This window comes from Felis catus, chromosome A3 (assembly GCF_018350175.1).
Source record: "Felis catus isolate Fca126 chromosome A3, F.catus_Fca126_mat1.0, whole genome shotgun sequence".
Classification (NCBI taxonomy): Eukaryota; Metazoa; Chordata; class Mammalia; order Carnivora; family Felidae; genus Felis; species Felis catus.
Window position 1 is genome coordinate 16,423,051 of NC_058370.1, and position 13,699 is coordinate 16,436,749.

Below are 13,699 nucleotides of genomic sequence, written 5' to 3' on the forward strand. Positions count from 1 at the left end.
GTCCTCCTTTCCCCTCCCTTCCCCGATCCCTCTGCCTGTTCTCTTTCTGCAGACTCCGGCCAGCCGGGGACGCTGGAGGTGGAAGGGAGCTCATACCAGGGGAAGAAAAGCCACCAAACTGTCCCAGCTGCCTACACTTAGTTCTCCGCTGCCCTTCCTTGCCCCTCCAGCCTCTCAGCTGGGTCTGGAGCACTAGCCCAATTTGAAACACCCCTCCCGCTTCGAAGGAGGCTGGGCTGGCCAGGGGGTTATTTTGGGAGCAGCCTCAGAGATCCAATGGCCTTGTTAGGGCAACACTGACCTTTCCGTCCCAGGAGGAGGGCAGGATTGGAGAGGGGCGGGGCAGCGGCTGGGAGATGGACAGCCCCGCACACCCACTGGGTGGAGAAGGGGGCCAGCCGGCTGCAGGAATTCAGCCTCGGGCTGGGGGCTGTCACCAAGGAGGAATTTCTCCACTTTGAAACAGACTGGGGACCCCTCCACCCCACCCCTTTCACTGTGCTTCTTAAAGGGATCACACCGTTTTTCCTTTGACTCCAGGGAAGCCAGACTTGGGACGCTCTATGGAGACTTTGAATCTTGCCCTCCTGCTTCCTTCCCAACTGGCAGCCTTCCTCTGGCTGGTTGAGTGGGGGCCTCCCAGGCATGGCACTGACCAGCCGACCCAGTGCTGATTTGGCTCCTGGGCTCATTCAGTCTCTGGTGGCATCTTGCTTTCCCCCTCCTGGGGCACAGTGGTGAGTCAGGGGCGTCCAGCCCTGAGTGTGCTTGGAGAGTGTCGCTGGCACCCCCCCCCCATCACCCTCTCTCCCCCACGCTGGAGGACGGTGAGGTTGTCAGGGGCTACGATGAGATGAGTGGGGGCCGCTTTGACTTTGATGATGGCGGGGCGTACTGTGGGGGCTGGGAGGGGGGAAAGGCCCATGGACATGGACTGTGCACAGGCCCCAAGGGCCAGGGCGAATACTCGGGCTCCTGGAACTTTGGTTTCGAAGTGGCGGGCGTCTACACCTGGCCCAGTGGGAACACCTTCGAGGGATACTGGAGCCAGGGCAAACGGCATGGGCTGGGCATAGAGACCAAGGGACGCTGGCTCTACAAGGGCGAGTGGACACACGGCTTCAAGGGACGCTACGGAACCCGACAGAGCAGCAGCAGCGGTGCCAAGTATGAGGGCACTTGGAACAATGGCCTGCAGGATGGCTACGGCACGGAGACCTATGCAGATGGAGGTGAGCCCAGCCTGGGGCCCCGCAGAGGGGGCCGATGAGTGAGGGAGACTGGTGGAGGGTGGGAAGAAGGAGGGGCGATATGACACAGAATCAGAGGAGCCAGGACGCTATTTGCTGTGTGGCACCGGGCAAGCTGCCCTACCTCTCTCAGAATCCATTTCCTTGTCAGTAAAGGTGGGGCCAATGACAGAGCCATTGAGAGGGCTGGCAGCGGTGTTTAGGACAAGACCTGCTGTATAAATACACACTCAACACACATTCAGTAAAACCTAACTACTACTGTTTGCATGCTAGGCTTACAAACAGGCATGGAATATACACTGGCTTGTGCTCTAGAAGAATTTGGGTCTAATCTCAACTTTGCCATGAAAGTTATTTTCAAGCAATAGATCATGAAGTGTTCATTCATTCACCCATCCATCTACCCACTTATCCATCCATCCACCCACACATTCACTCATCCATCTATCCATCCTTTCATTTAGTGCATATTTCTGTGGTACCTCCTATTTGCCAGGTATTATGAAAAGAGTTAGATATAAAGAGGAATAAGATACAGCCCAAGGCTTCAAAGATTGGCTTTAAACAAGCCATTATACATGAGGAGGTACAGAGTGGCAGAGGAGTTAGATTTGAGGAGGTCAGGGGCTGCTTTAGAAGAGGTGACATCTGAGCTGGATCTTGTTGGGAAAATTGCTTTAGAGAGGGTGTGAGAGCAGGAGAGAACAAGTAAGAAGCTCAAAAGCATGAGCGTGCCCGGTGGGTTAAGGAAATGGAGAGGAATTTTCTGTGGCAAACAGCCGTGGGGAGTGGCAGAGAAGATATCATCACATCATCCACTGGGTACAACTGCATGTATCACTTAGTTGAGCCTCAGTTTCCTCATCCACAAAATCGGTTTTAGAATGTCAGCGCTGCTCAAAATGTGGTCAGTAGACAGTACCAGCATCATCTATCCACCAATTCAAAATTCAAAACCAGGGGCCCCAACTAGACCTTCGGAATCCAAATCCAAATCTTGAGGGCGGGCCTAGGCATTTGCTTTAACAAGCCCGCCTGGAAATTTTCATATACATTAAAATTTAAGAAGCAATGCTTTAGATCAGGCGCTTGCAAATGACAGATAGCGGGCCAAACTGGCCAGCTGCCTGTGTTTGTACAGCTTGTGAGCTAAGGGTGGAATATTTGAAAAAAATCAAAAGAAGAACACTACTTTGTGACATGTGGAAATTGTATGAAAGTCCCTACATAATATTCTTTTGGCCCACAAAGCCAATACTATTTACTATTCAACTGTTTACAGGAGAATTGGCTGGCTCTTGCTTTAAATGGTCATTTAGTTTCCCCCCAGCTCAGGATAATTCTATGAAGTCTCCATAACTTGCCCCATTGGGAAGAGGAGCTAACACAGATACCTCAGAACTATATATTTTGGCATCTGTCAGATGCATGCGTAGTTATATTATATCACTATGACAGAGGGTGAGCAGTGGACAGTCCCAGAGTGGGTTTGGGGAGGAGGCAGGAAGGGGCATGAGCCAGCCCAGAGCAGAAGTTGTGCTCAAGCTGAGGCTGGTGGGCATACACAGAGGGGCCTCACGTACAGGATGGGCTCCTGACTGGACTGCCCATTGGTGAGCCCGTGGTGAGGACCCACCCTCAAATGCATCTGCATGTTAATGAGGTTGTGTCTCTGGAGTTTCTGTGGGTGCAGTGGCAGCTACACAGCACTGGCTGGAATTGGACAGCGCTGAGGACCATTTCTGGCTCCACGCTTCCTAATTTGGTGACCATCAGCCGTTTGCTGAATGTCTGCAATTCGGTGCAATTCAATTCACTGGATGTTTATGCTGGACACTGCGCTGAGCGCTGGGGACAAGTAGAGAGCAGGCCTCAGCTTCTCTGGCTACAACAGGGAGATGATCCTTGAGTGCTTGCTGGGTGTCAGATACCCATGCAGAGTGGTGCACAGGGTGCCAAATGTTCCTTCCCTAAGGTGTCTTAAAGGGGGAAACCTATTCATTCATTCATTCATTCATTCACGCAACCAATATTATGGGGCACCAACCAGGTGTCAGGCTCCATCCTACAGCAAGTTCCAGGAGCCAGGGCAGTGGGCAAGCAAAATTATGCAACAAATAGCAGAGAAGGAAGAGGGTGACTTTTTGGATGGTGTAGCCTGGGAAGCAAGATGGGAGGACTAGGGAGAGAGTAACAACTTCCAGGCAGAAGGAATGATGGTCACAAAGGCCCTGAGGCAAGACTGGACTTGGCATGCTTGAGGAACAGCAAGAGTGCCAGGGTGGCAGGAGTAGAGTGGAGGGGGACAGGCAGGGGTTGACGTTGGAGCTGAAGGTGTGAGCCAGATCACGTAGGCATTGCAGGGCCCAGGGCTTGATTCTGGGTGTGCACAGGAGCTCTTCAGGCTAGGTAACTGGAAGGCCTGTTCCTCTGGTTTGTCAGAGGCCCAGACTCTTCTTCCGAATGAGACAGTCCCACATCCAGCGGCCCTGGAAACCTCAGATCTCTCCCAAGCCACACACGAGGTGCAACTCTCCAAAATTAGATGTGGCCACTGCTTCGGAAAATCTCCTTAATCAACCTGTCATCAGTTCCCCGAGGGTTTGTTAAGGACCTGCCCTTTGCCCCATCCTGGGTAGTGCTGAAGAGAATGTGGACAAATAAGATCCTGTGATTAGAAACGGCTGGGAGTCAGGCAGCCCTGGGTTATTATTGTGACTCTATCCTATTATTTAATCTCTTGGAGCCTTAGTTTCCTCACCAATAAAGTGGACTATGCTAATCTCTCATAAGATTTCTCATGAGATAAACAGGTACTCAATAAATGGTAGTTGCTATAATTACTATTCACTTTCATTAACTCATTCAATAAATATGCATTGAGTGATTATTATGAAGCTAGCTCTATACTATACTGGTGGTGGGAGGGAGGAGTATAGACATGAACAGGATGGGCAAGGTCCCTATCTTCCAGAGACTCTAACAAGAAATTGTACTATAGTGTGTTAGGTACTAGGCAGGAAAGTACTGGGAACTAAGGGAGGAAGAGGTGGGCAACTAATCAGACTGAGGCATTCAGGAAGGCTTCCTGGAGTAAGTGGCAAGCTGGGCTCTGAAGTATGGAGTAAGCCAGGTGACAAGGGTAGGAGATGAGTGCCCCAGGTGGAGAGAACAGTGCACGCAGGTCAGGAAGTCCAGAACTTACTGCCATCCAGGAAATAAAGCTGAAAGTTGCATCTCCTCCCCAGTTTTCGGAAGGACTGATCAAAGGGACAATATGTTCCATTTCCTCCAGTCCCCACCTTGCCTTGCGGTCAAATGTCACAGGTGACTGCCTCCTCTAAACTAAAGGAGGGGCACCTGGGTAGCTCAGTCGGCTAAGTGTCTGACTCTTGATTTCAGCTCAGGTCATGATATCATGGTTCATGAGTTCGAGCCCCACATCAGGCCCTGCACTGAGCATGGAGCCTGCTTGAGATTCTCTCTCTCTCTCTCTCTCTCTCTCTCTCTCTCTCTCTCTCTGCCTCTCCCCTGCTCGCTTGCTCTCTCTCTCAAAATAAATAAAATAAACATTCAGAAAATTTATAAAAATAAATAAACCAAAGGAAACAGCAGTTTTCCAAACTGGAGGTATTGACCCATTAATAGGCAGTAACATCAATTTAGTGGGTCATGACCTGCATTTTTAGAAATGAAAGAACAGAACAGAAAAATCAGAGTGTTTCACAGAGGATAAGAAAGCATTGTTTCCTGAAACATTTGTTCAGCTGAAGACATATGTGCATATATAATGTGTGTGTGTGTGTGTGTGTGTGTGTGTGTGTATAAAAACTTCTGTGTTTACATGCACCGTGTATTTCTTACATGATGTGTGTATAAATGTATTTCCTACTGCAGGTCATGTTCAAAAACATTTGAAAATCACTATTCTAAAGTGACTTGACATGGAACCCTCATCCAAGCCTCTCCATTCCCACGTCCACAGACTCTCCCTCTCCTCCAAGCCTGACACTTCAGCTGGGGGTTAATTAAGCTCTCCAGCAGCCCCCCTCCCCAGGAAGGAGAAGATGGAAGGAAAGGTGCCCCCTGGGGTCCCAAACCCTGCTGTAAACCTCCTGGCACCCCTCTCCTGCCTACAGCCCTCTTCCTGCCCTGGCCATATATAGCAAAACTAAAAATAGCTGCTGACTTAAAGCTCCAAAGCAAGCATACACCCAGGCCTTAAGTAGTAATGCTCCTTTGACGGCCTAGCTGTCTCCACCCCAGGGACCCACAGACTCCAGGACTGGAAGGGCCATTGGCGATCTTTGCTTTCCTAGGTTCTTGATCTGGGGCCCGTGCCTTGGCCTCAAAGGCCCATCAGGGTGCAGGCAATATGTGTGCATATGCATATGGGTTATCTGTGTTTTTCCTCAGAGAGCCCTCAGATTCTTAAAGTAATCTGGTGCTCCAATAAGTTCTAGAACTACTTACTTATCTAGTCAGTAATCCCCTCCCCCAAATGTGCAGTGGAAAAACCAGGCCCAAGGCTGACTTTGTTCATAAAGCCAATAGTAATAATAATAGTTAATATGTTTGGTGCGCTTACTATGTGCCAGGTGCTGTTCTTGGCATGGAACACGCTATGTTATTTAAACTTTCACAACACCCTCGTGGGGAAGTACTGTTATCACCCCGATTTTACAAACGAGGAAACAGAGACAAATGATTTAAGCACCGTATTCTTACTCATGGTCCTCTAGCTAGTAAGAGGCAGACATAGAATCGGATGGTAGTAAGTGATAATTAAATATTTCACAGTATAGCTATTTTTAATAAACAATAAACAACTATACAAAATAAGACTGGCTACACCATGGGTGAGACCTAGTGCAAAATGAAAACGCAAGACCCCTTCTTCAATATCATTAAGAATTTCAACACAGTGACAGCCAAGAATTAAACCAAGTGCAGGGCCTTCTAAGTGCAGAGCCTGGAGCTCTGCACAGGGGGTATGCTCATGAAGCAGGCCTTGACAATGGCCATATCTGCATGAGCCACTTACTGTGTCTTTACTCTGTGCCAGGCTCTGTGCTAAGAATCTTACACGTTTTATACTATTCAGGCTTCTTAATACTTTCATTGAGTACCCTAGCGGTGTTTACATCTTTATGACTACAACCTGCTATAAGTTAGGTATTTCACATTGTAATTCTAGACATACACACACAAATGTAAAACTGAAATATTTCACTGAAAAATAATATTTCCCTTCCTATATGCAGTACTTGCTATTGTCTCTTTTATTCCATCCTGTTGACAGAATTAAACTCTGCCCTGATAGAGTACAGCACTTAGAACAGAATTTAACATGTGGGTTAGTGCTATTATTATTATTATTATTATTATTATTATTACATGTTTAGCTATGACAACTGGGTCAAAAACCCAAGCTTCTGCTCTCTGGATCCAATTTTCTTTCTTTGCCTAAACCTGATGGCTTAAGCTCATTTTAGCCCAATTGACTCTGGACATGGGAACAAAATGGATTTGCCAGGATCTGGGTCTGAGCAATACCTAGTGTCCCATTATCTGGGCCTGGGATATGTGTTCCTTGAAGCAACTTTATTCATTCATTCATTCATTCATTCATTCATTCGTTATCCACAGGAATATCTTTTCTATTGATCTGTTTGTCTACCTTTATGACAATATCACGTTGCCTTTGTTACTGGAGCTTTACAGTAAATTTTATTTTATTTTATTTTATTTTATTTTATTACAGTAAATTTTATTTTTTAAGTTTATTTTGAGAGAGAAAAAAAGACAGAGAGCACAAGGAGGGGGGACAGAGAGAGAGAGGGAGAGAGAGAGAATCCCAAACAGGCTCTGCACTGTCAGCTCAGAGTCTGATGAGGGGCTCGAACTCATGAACCATGAGATCATGACCTGAGCCGAATTCAAGAGTTGGATGGACACCTAACCGACTGAGCCACCCAGGCACCCCTATAGTCAATTTTATAGTAAATATTAAAATCAGAGTAAATCTTCCAACTTTGCTCTTTTTGCTTATGGCTGGGTTCTTCTAGGTCATTTCCGGTTCTATATACATTATCAAATCAGCTTGTTCATTTCTAGTAAAAAGACTGATAGGCATTAAAGTGATTAAAATTGCCTTAGACCTAGGGCGCCTGGGGGGCTTAGTAGTTTAAGTGTCCGACTCTTGATTTCGGCTCAGGTCATGATCTCGTGGTTCATGAGTTTGAGCCCTGTATCAGGCTCTGCATGCTGGCAGTGCAGAGCCTGCTTGGAATTCTCTCTCTCTCTCCCTTTCTCTGCCTCTTCCCTGCTCACTCCCTCTCTCTCAAAAACAAACAAACAAACAAAAACTTAAAAGAAATGCCTTAGACCTATACATCAATTTACAGAGAATGGATAATGTAACAGTAGTGACACTTCCAATCCATGGATGTGGTAGAAGTCCCTATTTATTTAAGTCTTTCATTTCACTTAGCAATGTTTTGGAGTTTTCAGTGTTTTGCACACTTTTTTTCATTGAATAAAATTACAAGCTTTTTAAACGATATTGTAAATGGAATTTTAAATTTCATTTTTCCAATTGTTCATTGCTAGGTTATAGAAATTCAATTATTTTTGTCATTGACTTTGAATCAATTAATTTACCCTGCTAAATTAATTTTTTAGTTCCAGCGGGATTTTTTTTTTTGTTCTTTTTCAGATTTAAAAGGAACATCTTTTAGTTTAAAATTTCTCGATTGCTATTAAAAATCAAGTGTGGAAGTCCTAAGAGGGGCACGTGGGACTTAGTATGTGGGGCTTGCAGTAGCCAGATCTGGGTTCAAATGCCTGCTGTGCCACTTCTTTCTTTAAAAAAATTTTTTTTTAATTTAATTCTATTTTTTTATTTTTAATTTATTTGAGAGAGAGAGAGAGAGAGCAGGGGAGAGGCTGAGACAGAGAGGGAGACATAGAATCCAAAGCAGGCTCCAGGCTCCTAGCTGTCAGCACAGAGCCCAATGCGGGGCTCAAACTCACAAACTACGTGATCATGACCTGAGCTGAAGTTGGTCCCTCAACTAACCCAGCCACCCAGGTGCTCCCCTGCTGTGCCACTTCCTAAATCTTTGAACGTGGGCACTCTGAGCTTCCATTTCCTTTTTTCCCTTAGGGATATCACATTCCCCTTCAAAACATGGCTGAAACAGTGGAATGAGATAACACATAAAAAGCACTTAGCATAATGCCTGGCACATAGAAAGTGCTGAAACTATTCTCCTTTCTTGCATTCCCTTCACCGTCTAGAGGGTGAACTAATTCAGGATGGTCTGAACCACAGCTGTTTTGGGGAGACTGTTTCAGCACAGAAACTAGCTTTTGACTTGGGAGCAGTTAATAAGCTAAGACTTTGATTCAATTAGTTCTGCCTTGAGTCCTGCCAGTGTTGATGGAACTCCTGCCAGGCACGATTCCATTTCGAATGTAGAATCAGCATAATTTAACCTCATGTTGAAAATCTCATGTCCCAGTTCGCAGCCAGGGGGCCAGTGTGACAGCCGGCTGAGCTGCTGTCATGGCAGCTTCTTGGCTTTATCTGGGACCCCAGGAGAGCCGAGCGGACCCTCAGGGAGACAGGGAAGTGGACACAATTAGTCTTTCTTCTCTGCAGCTTTGCTTTCTGTGATGTGTGTGTCCAATTGGCCAAGTCTCTGCACACATGCTCCTGTCCAAGGCCAGGCCCTTGGGATTCATGGGGCTTGCTTGCTTCCAGAGCCTGCTAATTCCATGTCCCCAACAGCTGTTCCCTGGACCAGCCCTTGCTGCCACACCCTTGTGAGGAATGTTGAGCCTCATTTTCTGAGGGCCCTGGTTGAGGTTGGGGTGCAGGCTGAACGGGGGGGGGGGATGGTGTTGCTTCCTGCCCTAGACCAGAGGGCTACCCTTGTTCCCTTCTACCCCTTCTGGAGCTAGAGCCACAGAGTAGGTGGACAGTTAGGTCTGGTCACGAATGAAGCATCCAGGACCCCTACTCGTTCCTCTATAACTGGGAGTTGACTGGCCCAGACCCACCTGGAAAAATCTATAGAATGATCCAGGGGCTGTGGGAAGGCCAGAACCCCTTCTCCCCAGGCAAGTAGTGAGCACCGTGAGCCTGGAAGTATCCAAGCCTATGCTGTTGACCATCATCTGGGCAATGTAGAGTGGGGGTCACACACAGAGGCCTGAGGGCTGCACACAGCCTGCAGGAAATGCTCTATTTGGCATGCACAGTGACGATGGGTTTTTAAAAATTTTTTTGTTTATTTATGTTTTGAGAGAAAGAGAGAGACAGAGAGACAGAGCACGAGTGGGGGAGGGGCAGAGAGAGAGGGAGACACAGAATCCGAAGCAGGCTCCAGGCTCTGAGCTGTCAGCACAGAGCGCGACTCAGGGCTGAAACCCACAGACAGTAAGATCATGACCTGAGTCGAAGTCAAACGCTCATCTGACTAAGCCACCCAGGTGCCCCTGCACACATGATGTTTTTAAGACTTTTATTTTTAATTAAATTTGAATCCTTTATGGGTACCATCTTAGTAAAGTGATCAAATTTCACATCACCGATGACAGGACGGTCTTACAACATAGGCCCTTGATGGGACGTACAGAGGAGGGCACAGCATCACCTATATATACACCATTCCTGCCAGGAAGGTGTGGAGAGGAGGCAGTTTATGCAGAGCCTTGTAGGCCATCATAAAAATCTGGCTTTTACTATGAGAAAAATGAGGCCTATAAGAGTGACATGGTCAGATCTTGTTTAAAGGGATTCCTTTGGCTACTCTGTTGAGAGACTGGGGAGAGGAGGTGGTGCAGAAAGGTAGAAGCAGGGAAACAAATCAGTGAGCTTACTGACAGGTGAGAATGCAAGCTTGGGCCACCATCTGATGGCGGCAGAGGAGGAGAGGTGGCTGAATTCTGGATCTACTATGAAGGTAGCATCGATAGATTTTGCTGATAGATTGGATAGGGGGAGTGAGAGAAAGAGGAGTCCAGGATGGCTCCAAGGCTTTGGCCTAAGCCTCGGGAAGATGGCATTGCCCTGACCTGAGATGGGCCAAGAGTTCGAAGAGGGAAGGTCAGGAGCTCAGTGTTGGACGTCGTGGGTGAGAGATGCCTGTTGCACATGCCACCTGGGCATGAGGGTTGTGGGCAGGCCTGAGCATAGAAAGGGGGCCTGAAATGAGGCGCCTGGGTGGCTCAGTCAGTTAAGCCTCCAACTTTGGCTCAGGTTGTGATCTCACAGTTTGTGAGTTTGAGCCCTACGTTGGGCTCTGTGCTGACAGCTTTGAGCCTGGAACCTGCTTCAGATTCTCTATCTCCCTCTCTCTCTTCCCCTTCCCCACTTGCTCTTTCTCTCTCTCTGTCTCTGTCTCTCTCTCTCAAATATAAACAAACATTAAAAAAAAATTTAGAGAAAGGGGGCCTGAATGACCATGGGGGGCCTCCTTTGAACCCAGACTCTCTCCCTTTGATATCTTTTTGCCTCTCCTACACCCAATTATTTCTGGTTTCCCAGGCCCTCAGGGTTACTGAGCCGACTCAGAGCCTGGCAAAGACACTTTCACCCAGGTGACTGGTGTGCAGGGCTGGCAGCACCCAGGTGATGTCGCCTGGTTAATTCCCTGCTTCTTGTGTGACCTGTGGGGTGTCATCTGGGGTAGCAGCCTCTGAATGTGGGGATGGTGGAGCCCTGCAGGCCACGGGGACTTGTCCTACACCCGCTGTAACCTGACTCTGCTCCCAGGAGCTGGTCACAAATGCTGCCAGCTTCTCCGCTTTGGGTTGCCTTTCGGTGATCCCGGGAAACCAGGGACAGTGGAGCTCTGATGGGCGGCAGCACTTGGGAGCCGTGGGAAGGGAGTTTGGTGCCACCTTGCAGGCAAGCCAGAGAACAAGGCCTTGGGGTTGTCATAGGAAAAAAGAAATGCAGTCTAAACGCTCACACAAAAGGACTGCTACACTAACTCAAGAGAACCATGCCATGAAGTACTAAAACCATTAAAAAGACAAAGGCAGACCCACCTATACTAAGACATTTTAAGGAAACAAGAACCATTTGACAAATATTTATTGAGTGCTTACTATGTGCTAGGCAGTGTTTTCAGTGATGGGGCTAATGGTAGAGTGGGGGGACAGCTAAACATTTAGTCTATTTGTTATATGTATATCCTTGTAAATGAGCAGAAAAGGCCTCTTAGGACCTAGATTGTTAACAGTGATTACCCTTCTCATCCTGGGGAAATAGCACACAAGTTGTTGTTTTTTTAAATTTTAAATACTCCTGTATTGTTTGAATTTTGTGCAGTGAGCATATATGATTTTTATAATTTTGTTCCAAGTTATTTATTTTGAGAGAGAGAAAGTTGGGGAGGGAGGGAGGGAGAGAGAGAGAGAGAGAGAGAGAGAGAGAGAGAGAGAGAGAGAGAGAATCTGAAGCTGACAGTGCAGAGCCCAATGTGGGGCTTGAACTCACCAACTGTGAGATCATGACCTAAGCTGACGTTGGATGCTTGACTGACTGAGCCACTCAGGCACCCCAACTTTTATATTTTTAAAGAGTGTCCTGCCCACCAACACATATACAACACTTACATATACAAATAAAAAGCCTTCAGGGTGAGGCGCCTGGTTGGCTCAGTTGGTTGAGCGTCTGACTCTTGGTTTCAGCTCAGGGCATGATCTCATGGTTTGTGGGCTTGAGCCCCGCATTGGGCTCTGTGCTGGGGGTGCAGATCCTGCTTGGGATCCTCTCTCTCCCTCTCATTCTGCCTCCCTCTCTCTCTCAAAAAAAACAAAAAAACAAAAAAACAAAAAACAAAAAGAAAAAAGAAAAGAAAAGAAACTGTCAGGGTACAAAAAAGGTTTGGAGGCTCTAAGCAAAGTTCCCCAGAATCTAGGCTCAGATCTCAAAAGATCCCCCTTTGTTCCTCTCCATTCTGGGGTATTCAGCAGTTCAAAGCGAGGCGGGTTTGAAAGAGCTGGCAAGGCAGTAGATCTATTCTTTAATCTCAGATGAGCTATGGCCGGGCTGTGTGGCCCTAGGCAGGTCCCTCCACCTCTCTGTGTGCAAGCTTCCTCCTCTGTAAAATGAGGGGGCTGAACCACACTTACTCCCAAGGGTAAGTCACTTTTTTCTTATATGCAACACCAGCTAATTGACTATAGCTACCTGCAGATGTGATAAGGGGTCCTATGCTCAGCCATATCAGGATCATGATTGATTAGCAATTACTGTTGTGGACACACTGTGGGTAAGAGATGGACCATATGACAGATTACCTGTTGCCTTGAACTAGGTGGTCTCGGAGGCCACTTATTCTCGGGATTGAGATAGTCTCACCTTGAAGTTGAGGTTGTCAGTGAACATGCTGCACATTTGTAGGTATCAGGAACATACCGTTACATACGGGGTGCTGGCACCAGCTGCTACCATCTCATGAGAGCCCATTACTAAATTTTCAGGAATTTTGCAAGCTGGCTGTTCAACTGTTGGTAGCCTGTCTGGCCGCGGTGGGTATACTTACAAGATGGAAATTGGCTAGCACTACAAAATTAGGGTTGTTTGTTTATTTTTCCAAAGAGCTATTCTACCAGCACACCACTGAACATTGTGCTAATATGACATGCCCTTTTTTCCTTCTCACCCAGATGAAGGGTAACCAAGCAGCCTGCTTTGCCTGGGAACTGTCCTGGTTTTAGTACTGAAACTCCTAATCTTGGGAAATCCCTCAGTCTAGGGCAAACTGGGATGACTGGTTACCTTGCAATCCTTTCCCATGAGGTGAAGGGAGCCAACATTTGTTGATGAGAGTCTGAGAGCTCTGCTAGAGAACCCATGTAAATACTCCAGCAGTAGACGCTGCAGGACACCCTCAGATACCCCCCAGGGGCAGAGTCCTCCTTCCCCTTGCTGCCAGGAGCATTGGTCGCTGATGGCTCACAGCCAGGCACTGTTGTCTGTCAGAAGGAGCTGCCTAGCTCAGTGGGCAACCGAGAGCTAATGACTGCTTGATACAGGAGTCCAAAGACCCAGCCTCTTTGGACAACTCTGAAGGGCCATACTAGCTCCAGAGATCCCCATGGGATCACTACAAGCCTTGGCTTGTTCAACTTGAAGAAGTTCAACTTCTTCTGCAGTTGAATCCAGAAGATTCCTTCCTTCCTTCCTTACAGATGCTCATCCCAAGAGTATTCCCCCAAAATCACTCACATGCAATCTTGGCTTCCTAGAGACCCAAGACTATCCTTGAGGCACTCGGAAACCACTGCAGGGTTTTAGGCGGGGTCACCTGATCAGATCTACATCTTATTAAGATGACGACTCTGGCAGCAGCAAAGGGTGGACTGCAGCATCAGGGGAGGCGGGAGACCAGGGGAGATGCTGTTGTAGTTAACCAGGAGGCACC

At 47.4% G+C, this 13,699-nt stretch overlaps 1 protein-coding gene across 1 annotated transcript in view; it reads left to right on the plus strand.

Moving 5' to 3' along the window:
* The window catches only part of JPH2 (junctophilin 2), a 72,524-nt gene continuing 58,825 nt past the window's right edge, over window positions 1-13,699 (plus strand). Inside the window, exon 1 of the mRNA XM_023251216.2 lies at window positions 1-1,232. Coding sequence (XP_023106984.2) covers window positions 854-1,232 — 379 coding nt within the window. The 5' untranslated portion in view covers window positions 1-853. The remainder of the gene's footprint in view (window positions 1,233-13,699) is intronic.